The sequence below is a fragment of the Triticum urartu genome, chromosome 5A (assembly GCF_056163025.1).
Source record: "Triticum urartu cultivar PI428250 chromosome 5A, HENAU_Tu73, whole genome shotgun sequence".
NCBI classification, from domain to species: domain Eukaryota; kingdom Viridiplantae; phylum Streptophyta; class Magnoliopsida; order Poales; family Poaceae; genus Triticum; species Triticum urartu.
In genome coordinates, this window is record NC_141877.1 from 524,693,446 (window position 1) to 524,710,441 (window position 16,996).

Below are 16,996 nucleotides of genomic sequence, written 5' to 3' on the forward strand. Positions count from 1 at the left end.
CAATCGTTTAGTATGTTGCTATTGCTTTCTTCATGACTTATACATGTTCCTATAACTATGAGATTATGCAACTCCCGTTTGCCGAAGGAACACTTTGGGTGCTACCAAACGTCACAACGTAACTGGGTGATTATAAAGAAGCATTACAGGTGTCTCCAAAGGTACATGTTGGGTTGGCGTATTTCGAGATTAGGATTTGTCACTCCGATTGTCGGAGAGGTATCTCTGGGCCCTCTCGGTAATGCACATCACATAAGCCTTGCAAGCATTACAACTAATATGTTAGTTGTGAGATGATGTATTACGGAACGAGTAAAGAGACTTGCCGGTAACGAGATTGAACTAGGTATTGGATACCGACGATCGAATCTCGGGCAAGTAACATACCGATGACGAAGGGAACAACGTATGTTGTTGTGCGGTCTGACCGATAAAGATCTTCGTAGAATATGTAGGAGCCAATATGGGCATCCAGGTCCCGCTATTGGTTATTGACCGGAGACATGTCTCGGTCATGTCTACATTGTTCTCGAACCCGTAGGGTCCGCACGCTTAAGGTTACGATGACAGTTATATTATGAGTTTATGCATTTTGATGTACCGAAGGTTGTTCGGATTCCCGGATGTGATCACGGACATGACGAGGAGTCTCGAAATGGTCGAGACGTAAAGATTGATATATTGGAAGCCTATGTTTGGATATCGGAAGTGTTCCGGGTAAAATCGGGATTTTACCGGAGTACCGGGAGGTTACCGGAACCCCCCGGGAGCCATATGGGCCTTCATGGGCTTTAGTGGAAAGGATAAAGGGGCAGCCCAAGGTGGCTGTGCGCCTCCCCCCTCCCCCAGTCCTATTAGGACTAGGAGAGGTGGCCGGCCCCCCTCTCCCTCGTTCCCCCTCGGGGAATCCTAGTCCAACTAGGATTGGGGGGGGGAGTCCTACTCCCGGAAGGAGTAGGACTCCTCCTGCGCCCTCCTCCTGGCCGGCGCCCCCCTCCCCCTTGGATCCTTTATATACTGAGGCAGAGGCACCCCAGAAACACACAAGTTGATCCACGTGATATATTCCTTAGCCGTGTGCGGTGCCCCCAGCCACCATATTCCTCGATAATACTGTAGCGGAGTTCAGGCGAAGCCCTGCTGCTGTAGTACATCAAGATCGTCACCATGCCGTCGTGCTGACGGAACTCTTCCCCTACACTTTGTTGGATCGGAGTCCGGGGATCGTCATCGAGCTGAACGTGTGCTCGAACTCGGAGGTGCCGTAGTTTCGGTGCTTGATCGGTTGGATCGTGAAGACGTACGACTACTTCCTCTACGTCGTGTCAGCGCTTCCGCAGTCGGTCTGCGTTGGGTACGTAGACAACACTCTCCCCTCTAGTTGCTATGCATCACATGATCTTGCGTGTGCGTAGGAAATTTTTTTTGAAATTACTACGAAACCCAACAATAACTATTGCATGAGGAATCGCATCCAACATAATTATCCATCACTGATCCATTGCCTACGAGCTTTTCATATATTGTTCTTCGCTTATTTACTTTTCCGTTGCTACTGTTACAATCACTATAAAACCAAAAATATTGCTTTTGCCACCGTTACCACTACTATCATATTACTTTGCTACTAAATACTTTGCTGTAGATATTAAGTTTCCCGGTGTGGTTGAATTGACAACTCAGCTGCTAATACTTGAGAATATTCTTTGGCTCCCCTTGTGTCGAATCAATAAATTTGGGTTGAATACTCTACCCTCGAAAACTGTTGCGATCCCCTATACTTGTGGGTTATCAGCGCGCGTGTGGATCACACCATAGGGTTAGTTGTATGTTGATAGGACTATGTATAGGAGGGCAAGAGTGACAGAAGCTTCAACCTAGCATAGAAATTGATGCATACGGGATTGAAGGGGGGCCAATATATCTTAATGCTATGGTTGGGTTTTACCTTAATGAACGTTAGTAGTTGCGGATGCTTGCTAATAGTTCCAATCATAAGTGCATAGAATTCCAAGTCAGGGATGACATGCTAGCAGTGGCCTCTCCCACATAAAACTTGCTATTGGTCTAGTAACGTAGTCAATTGCTTAGGGACAATTTCGCAACTCCTACCACCACTTTTCCACACTCACTATACTAACTTTATTGCTTCTTTACCTAAAACAGCCCCTAGTTTTTATTTACGTGCTCTTTATATTCTTGCAAACCTATCATACTTGTTCTAGGTAAAGCGAACGTTAAGCGTGTGTAGAGTTGTATCTATGGTCGATCGAACTTGAGGGAATATTTGTTCTACCGTTAGCTCCTCGTTGGGTTTGACACTCTTACTTATCGAAAGAGGCTACAATTGATCCCCTATACTTGTGGGTTATCAACTACCACGCCCAACGCCACCACCAGGCCCACCGGCGGCCATCCGCTTCTTAGGCTTCTCCTCCTTTGCGACCTTCGCTTTGACGCGGCGAGTTTGCCGCGTGGCTGAGCTGATCTTCCGGGCGAGTGTGATGCTCGGATCCTCCGCCACCTCCATCTCCGACAGGTTTTACGACAGTTCCATGCGTCGGCGACAGAAGGAAGGAGAGGGTGGGAGAAAAGGGCGGGAATTGGGTGGAGAGTGGCGGGGGTGGACGAAGAGTGTGTGGGATTTTGATGCGAAGACAGTGCGGGTCGCTACAAAAGAGCAGGCTTCGGCTTCCTTTGGGTGGGCCAGAGGGTGAGAGAGCAACGTTTCCTGTGTCTAGACCCCCGCGCCCCCCGCACCCCCCCCCCCCTAGATACACACACACGTTTGGTTTCAGTTTGCCGGAAAGTTATGGTCCGGACCACGTCTGAGGCCGAACGGATACGGACAGTTTAAGGGTTGGCGTTGGAGATGCCCTAAATTTGAGAGAGGCATATGCACACATGAAACACGATTTAAAGGCAGGTATAATAAGATAGTGTTATCTTTAGTCTTGCATGTAATGTAGATATGAGAAAAAACATGTCTACAATGGGTCATTTCTTAGCCTTATCTTCAATAACTAGTTATTCCTAAAAACATGGTGAGACATATTATGCTAAGAGATCATCTCTTGTCTTCTCTTTTTTTTTGAAACTTCGGTCACTTTATTGGATCATATAACTGTTACATCGTCCACCAAACCTTTTACAATGAAAGCCGGTGGTTCCTCGACCCATAGCGAAGGGGACGGCCTCGCCAGCCTAGATAAATCGTGAGATACGGAATTTGCCTCCCAAGGGCAATGGACAAAATTGACCAAAGTGTATCCTATAATCAGGACCAAACAATCCAAATAAATCGCTGCTGCGCCTGAAGCCGTGAAGCCTCCATTATTCATAGTATTGATCACCTCAAGGCAGTCCGACTCAACCACAAGCTTGCTTATCCCCAGTTGTTGCGCCAATAGTAAGTCATGTCGTAATGCGTATGCTTCCGCCGTCCCTGCATCTGCGACATGCTCCAGCTGTTCATTCGACGCCGCAATGAACCCACCCTTATGATCATGTAGGACGGCACCTACAGCTCCCTGGAGGGAGTGTGCTTTGAAAGATGCGTCTACATTTAACTTCATGAAACCTTCAAGCGGCTTCCTCCAACCATATCTCCTCGGTTCGGTGCTTTTCTTCATGGCCTTCAAATAATTAGCGGTTAGCGCCGCAAACGACAGCGCTGACCGAGCCGGGGTTTGCACATCCTCGCCATGGACATGTTATCGTCGTTCCCACCACATATACCAAATTCCCACAAGGATAAGAGCTTGGGCAGGAGCATGTGATATCAAACTCTGTCGGGTCGGAGTACATAAAATATAGTCCAATGTCGCCGCTCCCGCCCTATCAGTCAATCAAGCTTCTTCTATGAACTTATCCAGCTTCAGGCACCTCCAAATTCTAGCTGCCCTCGGGCAAGTAAAAAGTGAGTGCATAATGTCCTCACATCCACCAGCACACATAGGACAACTATTCGCCGTGCCAATGGGCCGATTCACCAGGACCCCATAGCAAGGAATGAATCCGTGTAAAACCTTTCATGCGTGGATCTTGATCTTCGCTGGAACTTGGAAACTCCAAAGATTTGCCCATACCGGGTGTCGTTGAGATGGCTGCCCCTCTGTTCTTTCGTACCATCGAGCAAATTGGTGTTCCCATTCAACATAATAAGCTGATCTTACCTAAAAAATATGGTTCTCTGTGAATCTCCAATCCACAAAGTCTTCCATCATTCCATTCGGTGCCAGTGGGATTGACAAGATTCGGTGGGCATCCACCGGCCAAAACACACTATGTATCAACTCGTGATCCCATAGACTGGTGACAGGATCAATCAGTTCAGAGACTTTAGATAGCAGAGTCGCACCTCATGGTGTAATAACACAACCATTAGCACTAGACTGAATCCACGGGTCAGACCAGATATTCACTTGTAAACCATCTCCTATCCGCCATATTGCACCTCTCCTGAATGTGTTAATCCCAGCACAAATATTCTGCCACGTATACAAGCTCCCACTCTTTAATTTAGCATCTAATAATTTTCCATCCGGATAATATTTGGCCCTCAAAATCTGTGCACAAAGAGAGTCCGGTTTTCCAGCGACCTCCACATACTTGTTTGGCAAGTAAAGCAAGGTTAAAGCTATGTAAATCCCTGAACCCCAGCCCTCCTCTATCCTTAGGCACACATAGTTTCCACTAGGCCACCCAATGTATGCGCTTGTGGTTGTCATCATCACCCCACCAGTACTTTGCTATTGCATCCGTTATTCCTTTGCAAATTTTCTTCAGAATTTTGAACACAGACATCGCAAATACCGGCATAGCTTGAGCAACAGCCTTAATAAGCGTCTCTTTACCACCAGAGGAGAACAACTTCTCCTTCCATCCAATAACCAATTGATTTATTCTGTCAATAAGATACTCAAAAGAATCACTCCTATCAACATCTACCATCACAGGTAAGCCTAGGTATTTTTCATTAAAAGCTTCAGTGTCAATATTTAAGTGCTGGCATATCACAACCTTCTCCTGCACTGGAGTGTTTGCACTGAAGAAAATGCTAGACTTTGCATCACTAACCAATTGACCTGAACTTGCACAATAGTCATCGAGCACCCTTCGAAGACACGCCGCGTTGGGGCCATCCGCTTTCATTAAGATCAAAGAATCATCGGCGAAAAGCAAATGAAAAATTTGTGGTGCCTCTACATACTTGGACCCCAATGAACGAGTCATTGTTCTCCTCCTCTTTAAATAAGAGAAGATAAGTCTTTTTTTATAATTTCTCTCTCATTCACCTTATCATTTACTCCCTCCGGTCCTTTTTAGTTCGCATATAAGATTTGACTGAAGTCAATTCTCGTAAAGTTTGACCAACTTTGTAGAAAAATGTGCCAACATTCACAATCTGTAATCAATATCACTAGATGTGTCATATGACTTAAATTTCATATTTTGTAACTTTAGCATGACAGATGTTGATATTTTTTTATATAAATACTGTCAAATTTTATGAAGTTTGACTTCAGAAAATTCTAATATGCAAAGTAAAAAGGACCGGAGGGAGTATCCTACATGCCAATTGTAAGACAGAACCATTGTACATGTCCTAACGGGTAGCAATTTCAACACATCAATCTGACCCTACCCACTAACCAGGCACGCACCAGCTGATTCTCACGCAGCCTCGGCCGCCACGCGCTCCCGTCCCATTGGCAGCCCGCCTCAACGTTCGTGACGTGCGGCCGATTCCGGTCCACCACCACCATCCAGATCCATGGACCTGAATCAACCTGTGGTTGAGATGGTTAGGTGGACAGTGGTATCCCCAACCCACCAGGGTTCAAATCCTGATGCTCGCATTATTCCTGGATTTATTTCAGGATTTCCGGCGATGTGCTTTTAGTGGGAGGAGACGTTCCCGTCGATGACGAGGCGCCTACGGTGACTTCGTAAATCTCAAGATGATATGCCGGATCAGTCTTCCGAAAGTGCTCATAGGGATAGGGTGTGCGTGTGTGCGTTTATAAAGATAAGTATATGCGCGTGTATATGAGCACTTGTGTCTGTACTTATGCTCAAAAAAAAGATCCATGGACCTCACGCGCCAGCATCACCAACAACGCTGGTCCAACGTCTCCTCCCGTGGCCGCGCACGAGCCCGACGCCGACCGAGCCGGTTCCCCATCCCCGAACTTCTAGGCTATAAAGCCGTGCGTGTAGCCCACGCCTCCGGTCCGTTTCTTCTCATCCGCAGCCATCCATCCACAGCCAAAAGAAAAGAAAAAAGAAATCCTTAAAAAAAATCCGATTCGGTCCTCCTCTCGCGAATCAACTGCTCTGCCGGCGCCAGCCACCCATGTCGTCGCTCGCCGCCGGCTACGGGCTGGACTTGGACCTGGAGTTGGGGATCTCGTTCGCGGGCCTCTTCTCGGCGCCGGAGCTAGCGGCGGCGGACCTGCTGCTGCAGCTCAGCGTACTCGGAGAGGCGGAGGCCACGAAGCCCTCGCGGTCTTCGGCGAGTTCGTGCTGCGAGGGCCTCTCCGTCGAGGTGGAGGAGCGGGTCTTCGAGGAGACCCCGTCGTCGGCGTCTACAGAGCTGCTGGACACGAGGACGAGGAAGAGGTACCGCCCGCTGTCAAAGCTCTACTCCGACACGATCCCGCTGACCGCCGCCGCCGCCTCCGTGAATAAGAAGAGGAGGAAGACGCACCACGACCACGGCGGGGCGTCATCGTCATGGGAGTCGGAGGCGACGAGGTACGGCGGAGACTACTAGAGAGTAGAGGTACACAGGTAGAGGACTGCTCCTGTGTAATTACCGCGTTGTTTCCCCCTATCTCCGCCTCTCTTCAGAGAAGAAACGGGAAAAGACAAAATTGTGTTGAGAAAGACGAAGCAGATGGTTAGCGCCTCCACCTTTTGAATTTGAAATTTGAATCTGGCCTTCCGAGATCTGCAAACATCAGAGCTCATCATTACCTACCAACTGCATGTAGCGTTACCTCCTCCACGATACGAATTTGAATCTTCTCTCTCCATATAACTAGACAAGATCGAAGAATTGATCCATCCTGACGTACGCCGGATTCGGCAGCCCAAAAGGCTAGGAGATTAGGAGTACGTTGTCGTATAGTTTGCTTGCAAGCACACGCCAAGGTTCTTGGCATGCTCTGAATTTTCTTACAAAGTCGTTTTATCTTTTATGTTCTAAAACTAGCCTTTTAATCCAGCTATGTACACTAGCAGTGCTCTTTCACGGGATCTTATCTTGGCAAATTGAAGCCAGTATATATACATGAGACTAGAGCTGTTGTTGATTTCAGTATGAACACGTGTAAGTTTTATGTTACTCGCACTTTTTTCAGGTCCGCCTAGATGTCTGAGGATTTAGTCTTGATCATCATATTCAGTTAGCCGACACACCATGATCACTAGCAATTAAGGCCACCGTTGTAAGGATCAACACTCAATATTGAAAATGGACATTGATAGTTCATAGAGAGAATGGTTAACGCGGAGATGACAACCTGATATGGGTGGGACTAAGCCGGCCGGCAGCTAGGCTTTTTTTCTTTGCTGATTCTGTCTAAGTGGAAAGGTTTTCTTCCGTTGATCATAAGGGGAACCTTGCTTGGTGGAAACCAAGGGAGGTTGAGCTCAACAAGCAATGACATTCTTGGCAACAGGTACATGCAGGAACTCCACCCGACCATGATAAGTTCCACCCAAAGCGTCCACTATGCACGTACATATGTGGATGCATAGTTTGTAGAGGCGTCTGATGTGAAAGGAATATTAACTGCAGTTGGCTCAAGCCATATGTCAGATACATTCAAAATTCAACCGAAGCAAGCAACATACTTCGCTCTCTATATTTAGAATTAAGTAAATCCGAAAATGGAAGCAATCTAACTGTGTGCGCGCACATATGGATGTAAAACTCATGACATAGGGCTTCTTCGTGGAAACAGGGCAAACTTGTATGTTTTTTACACAAGGGGCCGTTTGTATGTTCCTACCTATATGTTTTTGGGCACAGAACACGAAAGACTAAATTGAGGAAGCTAGATGCAGTACCCCGTTTATTGTCAGAAATTGCACCAACAATACGTTTGGGTCGAAGAACAATCAGAGGTCATATCTCTACACTGGTCATGTGCACATACTATTCAGTCTTGGTGGTTTAAGATTATGGTTGATGATTTGATGTGTAAGCTAATGCGAGTACTTCAACTTGATAATTTTGCACAACTGCAAGGCAATAAGAACTTATCTCAGTAATACCCTCATAGAAGTGTGATAACCGACTAATGTCAAGTCAGTTCATTACTGAGATGATCAATAAATCTTATATATCGTACTTCCTCCATATCACAAATTCAAGTCGTTTTGGACTTATCTTAAGTCCAACTTTTAGAACATTGACTATAGATATTACTTCAAATAGTTGGACTGTGAATTCGTAAATCATATGTTTAGATCATGGGAGGTGGTGGTGGGAGGAGATTCCGGAGAAATCTATGGCTGACAACGCCAATAAAGGCGGCGCACAAGGGCGTTGTTACCTACCTGTAGGCATTGTCTTGGTAACCGCTCCCACCCCACTTGCTTCTCCCCTTCTCTTCCACAGGGTGAAAACCCAAAACCCCACTGGGTTGGGCGGTACCGGAGCTACAGGCCCCATCACCTCCTTGGGGATGCTGCCTTCGATGGGTCTGGGGTGGTGGTGTGTCTGGTTCTGTTGATTGGTGCAGGGCAAAGACGTCGGTGGTCGGCGTGGTTGACTTTGTGTTCCTCTTTGTGTTAGCATGCACGACGACCAGTGGGTGTTTTCGTGGCCATGCTGGGCGGGGATTATGTTCCTCCCCCGCGTTGTAGCGTTCCATCAGGATTGGCGTAAGACCAGTGCTTTATCTTACGGTCTTGGCCTCCTCCTTTGACCCTTCATCATCCGTAGCCCATCCTTGCAGTTGCTTCTCCTTCATCATTTTCAGGGCCAGGAACATAGCCTATCATTTGGTGTGCTCGATGTTACTATTGGCAGTGCTAAGGTCTTTCGGTTTGCTTTGGCGTCGGTTTTCACCTTGCTCTCGGGGGAGCATCTTCTTCTCTCGATGGATTGGTGCACTCCATGGTAGGGAAAGGGGTTTGGAGTCCCCTTCAGAGTTAAAATGGGTTGTTACCGAGGCATCACGAGCTCATGCAGTCGACATGGGTGTTCTTCATAAAATTATACGCCTCAAGATTGGGGCATTTTCCTCTGCACGGAGCTTCGGACTAAGGTTTCTTCGGCATCAAGCTAGTCTTGAGTCTTCGCTTTTTCTTATCCTTGCTTGTTTTCTAGATATTGTATGTTAGCTCTTTGCACATCACATTGTATCTTCTAGCAATTTTCATTTTCATTTTCTTTTCTATTTGCTTTGTATTGGTGAGTGATGTAATCATGGCTGGTTAGTGGCTGTGTTAATTCAAAGTCATGCTCGACTTGAGCCTTTTGTCTAAAAAAACATATGACTGGTAGAGTTTCTCTGGTTATTATTGTTAGCATACAACTACATACCATGACATATGTGTAGCGATAATTGTCGATAGAGGGAGAAGTTGGATAATACATCTAATGTACTGCATCAAGCTATCTGCATGAACTTATAGTGGTAACTATGGGCATGAAAACTTGCTCAGGCCAGGTGTCCGGTGTTTCCTCCTCCACATGGAAAGTTCCCTAAATGATTAGGTTTTCTCCTCCTCCCATCGGCGTCGCCGCCGGTCCGTCCCGCCTTCAATGACCTTTGGGTTGTGGAGGTGTGGAGGACCTCGGCCCCTCGTTGGCTAGAGGGACCACGCTCTCATTCTTATTAGGTTTAGCCTCTTTGTTGGGGTTGCATGGCGGCGGCGATGTCTCTTTGTAGGAATAATGTCTCCCACACTCAGTCCCTTCACTGATGGTGCTGGCGCCGTTAGAGGGCATGTGGAAGTGCTTCTCCATCGGATCATCCGGGATTTGGTCGGTGCTGGTCTTTGATGGACCTGGTTTGGATTCACTTCTCCCTTCATCAGTGATGGTTGTTCTTCTGATGCGCTTGTCCTGTAGGGTCTTATCATGACAACTTTTGACTATGTGCCACAACAACTTTTGCCCAGCTCTGATAAGGAAGGGGCAATAATGGTAGTGCGCCTTTGGCACACTCTAGTGCTTGCAGTCGTCAAACCTGTATAATTGTTATTTAACTCCTATGGTCTCTGTACTACCATGATTGATTATAAATAGATCGAATGTATCTCCCGAAAAAACTAACGCCTATTTGATTTGGAGCCCGGTTTGATAATTACTCAAGGTACTTCTAAGAGTATTTTTCGCAAAAAAAAAAGTCAAGGAGGCAAAAGTTTGCCCGCATTTTTTTGAAAGCCCATCCTAAATAGAAAATGACGAAAATTAATAAAGCCAACCTTCTCGTTTGCGAAGAATAAAAACGTAGCCTTCTCAAAAGCAAAAGAAATTAGCCGACGAGCGTCCACGGCAACCAACCCACCCTGGCCAAATCTACCATGAAAAGACTACAGCGCGAGATGCAGCCGGCGAAGGCGAAGCCGGCGCCGGAGCCCAGGACCAAGGGCGCCGCGGCGCCTGCGCGGGCGCTGGCGGCGGAGGCCTTCACGGCGCGCGAGCTCGACGCGGCGGAGCAGCTCATCCATCTCAGCGAGAGCAACGCGTCCTCGGGCACCACGCGCGCCCACCCCGTCGCCTACGCCGCGGCCTCGGGCGGCTCCTCCCCGTGCTCCGTCAACGGCCTGCAGGCGCCGGCGTCGGGCGCGGTTTTCCTTGGCGGTTGCGCGAACCGGGAGGAAGATGAGGAGCAGGAGGTGGCCGGGAGCCAGCGGAGGGGGAAGCGGTACCGCCTGATCGCCGAGATCTACGCCGCGACGGAGGAAATCGGAGGCCGCAGCGGCCGGAAGAACAGAAAGGATTAGGCGACGAGGTGGAGGGAGGAGAGGAGAGACGAGAGGGATCTTCTTGTAATTAGCGTAATTGCTGGGGGGTAGCTGGTAGTTCGTGCTCGCAGTCCTCCCCTTCCTCGCCGGAGAGGAATCGCCATCGATCTACTGTAAATTAAAGCTTCATCTTTGCAATAAGACGCACTAATTGGTTGGAGTTCCATCCCTTGTTTGTGTCGAACTGTTGATCATGACGGCTTCTGATTTCAGAACTGATTTGTCGTCTCCTACCGTGTTTTCCTACCTCCTACTGCTTATCGATGATCTCCGTGCGCAGCGACGAGGATCAGATCAGGTCCGGCCTTGGCTTCGGTTAGGTAGCTCTGTGCAGCGCGGCGAGGCGAGGCCGATCGATTTCGATTGCGCCCGCGCGTGCATGCAATTTTCGCAATTAACTATTCAGAGGCTGATGCGAGTGCGATTCGATCCACGATCTGAGAAATTCGTAGTAAGAGCCTGGTCTGGACTTCAATTCCCGGCGCGTATGTGGTCAGGGATGCTTGCGGTGTACTTGATCAAAAGAATTTGTGGAGGACCTAGCACGAGCTGCCGGCTGGTGCCTGGTGGTGCCCAGGCGGAATGGCGGTACAGGCTTCTTACTACGGCGAGGCAGCGAGGTTCCGATCTAATTAAGCGCTGCCTCGCCATACTGGTTTGGTCGATTTAGGCGAGTCCAGTTTCTTTCATGCAACATGAAGGAGTGACTGACGGTAGCTGCTGAAGCAGAGACAATGGTGGGGATAAATGGAATGTTCTAGAAGCTTCCAAGCGAGTCCTGGAGGTAGGCAGGCAAAGCCGTTCATGCGAGAGTTTCATTAGATCTTGCACATGTACGTGGTGTCCTATTAAATCCAACGAGCTTATCTTTGACCGCTAAGGTGTGACTGTTACTGATCATGACTGATGACTACATATAAATTTGTTTAATTCTTCAGGTTGAAATGATCTGAACGATGGATCATTCTCAGTTACGTACCTTGTAGTTCGATCGATTTCAGCGTCTGTTATTGCCAGAGAAGATCATACGATGGCAATCCAACAATTTGGTGTTGTAATTCTGCCACTCTTGGTCAATTTTCCTTCCATTATGCTGCCGGACATGCATCTCCAAGATGGCAATCTAATTTTCAGTGCCCCAGGACAGTGCCATATAGGAAGATACAAGTTGTCAAGGAGACCAGAAAACCAGGGTGGACGTTTTTTTGAAACTTCATATCTTTGTTCATACAGTCGACATCTACTAGCTAGTTTCTACATCCATGAAGGAACCTCATCGATCAACGCACCATGCTCCTCACCCCCTTACCAAACAGAGCAACTTGATGCGCTACTATATTGACACCTTGAGTAATCCTCCTTAAATTGAAATCTTGGAGGCATTGCATCAAACCCAAGGCTTCTTTCTCTGGATCAACATAAGCAGACTTATCAAACAAGGGAGAAGATCCAACACCAGCTAAAGACCTCGCAAGCACTCTTGAAGCTCGACTTCAAACAACAACATATCCCAAGTTGAAATAACAGTGTTGCTCTTAGCATCACACGACAGCAAGCTGATACAGCAAAGGAGGTACCATGCACCACGCCAGCATTAGATTTTGCCAGACCAAATGGAGGCGGAGCCCAAACCTCTCTATCAAACACACCACTCTTCCCAAGAGAAGAAGGGACATGACCATCCATGACTACAGTGTTCTATCTTTCGATGCAGCTAGCAGAGATAACCAGGCCAAGGTAGTTCAAATTAGGCAAAAAATAATCAACCCTTGACCGCAGCCTTTCATTCACCAGAGATCACATTATTTCTGAGATGCACATGCCCTTAACGAGAAAGGACAACATATAACGCAAAATCGAGGTAAACCTAGGCACAGTAAGTGGGCTTATGTGATGTTAATAGCGTAGATATTAGCTAAATCTAATAGTTTGAGCATTAGAAACACAAATTCAAGACAGCAAGAGGATAAAGAATAGTGGGCAGTACTAGAAAATTGTACTCCCTCCGAACCATATTAATTGACCCTGGTTTAGTATAAAGTTATACTAACTTTATGCTAAACCAACGTCAATTAATATGGATTGGAGGGTGTATTTGGAATGTACTACGAGGTTCACATAAGTGTCACCTAGCAAATCACGCGGCCGAGGGGGCAGAATTAAATATATATGGGTTTAATGTATTACAAGATTGTCACTTTATTACAAACAAACATGAGACTCAGGACCCCCAAATGTTTTTTTTTCTGTAACAATCGGTTGGTCGTAAACAAAAGGGTACATGTGGAATGGTAGATGGAAACCAGAAGAATGACCCAAATTGATACGGCTCCTAAGTGGTCTTTTCTCCTCCGCGGAATCATAAGAGACAAAGTGAAATGTTTTGGTTTGCATGGATCATGTACTAATGGAAAGCAATAGAAAAGTATGTAACACAAACTTTTTGATGAAATGTCTGGACATGGATGGCGCTTCATGGTCTATATAACAGATTGTACGGTTCGGGGGGCGGCGGCGGGGTGTGTGTGTGGGGGGGGGGGGGGGGGGGGTCTTTCAGGTGTCATGTATCCAATCTCAATGGCAAATCTCCTGCATTGTCATAAAAAAAAAGTTTAGATGATACCCCGCCTGTTAGCACTAGAATAAGCTGGAACATTTTCGAAAAATACTCAGAAACCCAACAACTCAAAATATAGGAATAGAAAGACGTATTGAGGAATTGAGATGTCATGTACCTTTGATTTCTATAGGAACCAAAACCAAGAAAAGTCTAAAGTTGCCGTTTGGATGTCACATGGGGAAAACACAAGAATATAGTAGACGTAGAGAAAACAAAACATGTTCCTATGTAATAGCCATGTTCCTATATATATATCATAAGATATCAATTCTTTTGTTCCAAATGATACAAAAAAAATTGTTCGCAAAAAAAGATAGAAAAAAAATATTCTATAAGAATCATATCCTCCAGAGTTCACGTGTTCTTTCCTTGTTCCAAACTTGTCCTAAAATAATGAAAATCTGAGTATGCTAGCCCTGTGTGGCAGCTAAAAGATGATCATGCAGATGGGATTGCCCATATGTACCTGCTATCCAATTCCGCATGGATATGATAAGGTCCAGTCATATATCCCACCACAAACTAATTAACTGGTTTCAGAAGAAGCGGTATATTTTATTTTATTTTCCTTTCAAGTCTAAAGTACTCCCTCCATTCCATAATGTAGTATATGTATGGTTTTTCTTTTAAAAAGCAAACTTTACAAAATTTGAACAAATTTATAGAGAAAATGTTATATCTACGATACTGAATATATGAAATATGAAACTACATCTTATGATGAATCTAATGTTATACTTCCTCCGTTCCTAAATATTTGTCTTTTTAGATATTTCAACAAGTGACTACATACGGAACAAAATGAGTGAATCTACACTCTAAAATATGTCTACATACATCCGTATGTGATAGCCATTTGAAATGTCTAGAAAGACAATTATTTAGGAACGGAGGGAGTATTTGGCATCCTAGATGTATATATTTTTCTTCATAAACTTGGCCAATTTTGTGAGGATTGACATTTCAGAAAAATCTATATGCACTATATTATAAATTATACTTCCTCTGTCCTAAAATAAATGTCTCAAGCTTAATATAACTTTATACTAGAGTTAATATAAAATTAAGACACTTATTTTGGTACGGACGGAGTAGAAGGGAGGGAGCATACCTACTAGGCATTCAGCCAGGAAGCTGGTAAAAAGTGTAGGATCAATCGATTCGGTAGCTGTTGAGAGCGGTGTCGGCACAACGGGAGCTGGCCGAGTCGGTCCATGGACAGTACAGTCAACTGTGGATCCTGTGGGCCGATGAGCAGTGCGCACAAAGGTGTCTCCGATCGGATGGCAAGCTGTCCCCGGTCTGTGCAGGCACAGTCAGGCACGTTGCAGCCACAGTTGGCATGCGTAGCAGCTTTGGCACGAACACGATGACCTGGGCTGGGATTAAGCAGCAGCATCTTCAGCTCCAGAAAGGACGGAAAGAAGACGTAGGAGTAGCATGCCGCCGGCGTTGAGCTTGACGATTGTGTCAAGCAAACTGCAAGAAGAACAAACACACAAAGCTTACGAGCAAAGGCGCGCGTCGACCAGCTATCGTGCAATTCCTTGTGGGAGAGGAAAAGGAAATTAAAACTGATTGCTGATTATAGCGGAAGACGGTGACGGTTTCGGATGGACCGTCTACTTTTCCTTCCTTCGTTCCTTCCTTCCCCGGCCACACCACACTAAAATACTCCCTAGCAACATGTCTCTCGTATCCTCAAAAATAAAGAAGAAAAAAGCAGCGTATCTCTCGCGGCTTCTTGGTGTTGCTGTACTGTCGCCCCTGCTGCGATCAGCACACATATATCGGTCACCAAAACACAAGTTGTACTGACTTGTACCGTCATTTTATCCTCTTGGCTTCTTTGCTATACGATGTACACCTACAAGCTTGCACGCAAGCGTACTGCATACTATATGAATGACCCCTCAAAAAGCAGTACCACCTCTGTACTACAAAACAAAACGTTTATTAGGCTAGTTTAGCATGTAAAAACGTCTTATATTTTGTTACCAAGGAGCATGACAGACTGATACGAATTTTTTTTTAAGGCGATACAAGCATATTTGTTCCTGAACCATTTTAGGATCCAATACACGTGTACGTGGCAGGTGGCACAAGCCGACCACGACCACCTTATCTGCATCTCCGTCTCGAGCCACACCACCAGACATCACGTCAACCAGCTCGCCCCAGCCGCCGCCCACCCAACGTTCACGTGACCGGGTCCATTCCCCACCACCCAGACCAGGCCACGGGCCCCACGAGGCAGTGTCATCGCTGCTTCCCCACCACCACCGACGTTACGTCTCCTGCCGCGGCCACGCGCGAGGCCGACGCCCACGGATGATCAGCCGCCTCCCCGCTATAAAGCCGCCCGTGCAGCCCACGTCTCCGTCCGTCCGACCCTATGTTCGTCTCCCGCGTCCACCCAGCTAGTTGCAACCCAGAAATCTCCGGACGGCGCATCCCCAAGCCTCTCGAGAAGCGATCGATCTCCCGCTGTGCGCGCCATGTCGTCGCTCGCCGTCGGCCGCGGGCCGGAGAGCGAGCTGTACTGGCTCGGGGGCCTCTTCACGGCCGCGGAGCTGGCCGCCGCCGACCTGCTGCTAAAGCTACGCGGTGACGACGAGGAGGAGGTGGCGGCGTCCGCCGACACGTCATCATACTCGCGGCGGTTCCCGAGCTCCCGCCGCGAGGACCTCGCCGTGGTGGACGAGGAGTCGAAGGAGGAGCGGGCCTTCGAGGACGCCGCGACGGCGTCTGCGGCCACGCCGTTCTCCTCGAGGCGGTCTGCGAGCTCGTGCTGCTAGGTCCCCGTGGAGGCCGAGGAGGAGCCTCGGCCGATCGTCAAGGAGACGGCGCCCTCGCTGGGGTCGATGGAGCTGGACAGGAGGGCGAGGAAGAGGCACCGCCTGCTGTCTGAGCTGTACGCCGCCACGGCCCCGGTGACATCATCCTCCGCCTCCGCGAAGAAGAAGATACGGAAGGTACACGGTGATGACGGCGCCGGCACCGTCGAGTCGTCGGTGGACCAGGAGACGAGGAACGGCGAGGGACTAGTAGCACAGAAGGGCTTCTATGTAATTACGCCGTGATCTTAGCGTTGTTTGGCCTCCTCAGCCATACTTAGTAATCTTCTCGGAGAAGGAATGGAAAACAACAAAAGGAAAACACACTTGTACAGGACTAAAAAACGAAGGTGGTTACCCCCTGATTTTGCATACTCGCATCCCTCCCCCAAGATTTCAGTTTGAATGTTTCTTTTCTCCTTGTACTTATTACATGTAAGCACACACACCAAGAATTTTTTATTATTTTTGACATGCAAAGCATGAACTCTGACGATTTCATTTCGACGACATAGAAGTTGATTTCATTGACGATTTCATTTCGACG

General features: G+C 47.3%; 4 protein-coding genes across 4 annotated transcripts; 3 read left to right on the forward strand and 1 right to left on the reverse strand.

Moving 5' to 3' along the window:
* Positions 1 to 4,695: 4,695 nt before the first annotated feature.
* On the reverse strand, positions 4,696 to 5,235 carry LOC147972456 (uncharacterized). Its single transcript, XM_087524337.1, has one exon. The coding sequence runs from the start codon at positions 5,233 to 5,235 to the stop codon at positions 4,696 to 4,698; it is 540 nt and encodes a 179-aa protein (XP_087380463.1).
* A 1,006-nt stretch (positions 5,236 to 6,241) lies between these two features.
* Positions 6,242 to 8,154, forward strand: LOC147972457 (uncharacterized). Its single transcript, XM_087523074.1, has one exon. The coding sequence runs from the start codon at positions 6,359 to 6,361 to the stop codon at positions 6,776 to 6,778; it is 420 nt and encodes a 139-aa protein (XP_087379200.1). The 5' UTR covers positions 6,242 to 6,358; the 3' UTR covers positions 6,779 to 8,154.
* A 2,319-nt stretch (positions 8,155 to 10,473) lies between these two features.
* On the forward strand, positions 10,474 to 11,231 carry LOC125556497 (uncharacterized). The gene has a single exon (XM_048719223.2). The coding sequence runs from the start codon at positions 10,549 to 10,551 to the stop codon at positions 10,969 to 10,971; it is 423 nt and encodes a 140-aa protein (XP_048575180.2). The 5' UTR covers positions 10,474 to 10,548; the 3' UTR covers positions 10,972 to 11,231.
* A 4,746-nt stretch (positions 11,232 to 15,977) lies between these two features.
* On the forward strand, positions 15,978 to 16,551 carry LOC147972458 (uncharacterized). The gene has a single exon (XM_087523075.1). It carries the CDS (start codon positions 16,111 to 16,113, stop codon positions 16,408 to 16,410), a length of 300 nt encoding a protein of 99 aa, XP_087379201.1. The 5' UTR covers positions 15,978 to 16,110; the 3' UTR covers positions 16,411 to 16,551.
* Positions 16,552 to 16,996: the final 445 nt, after the last annotated feature.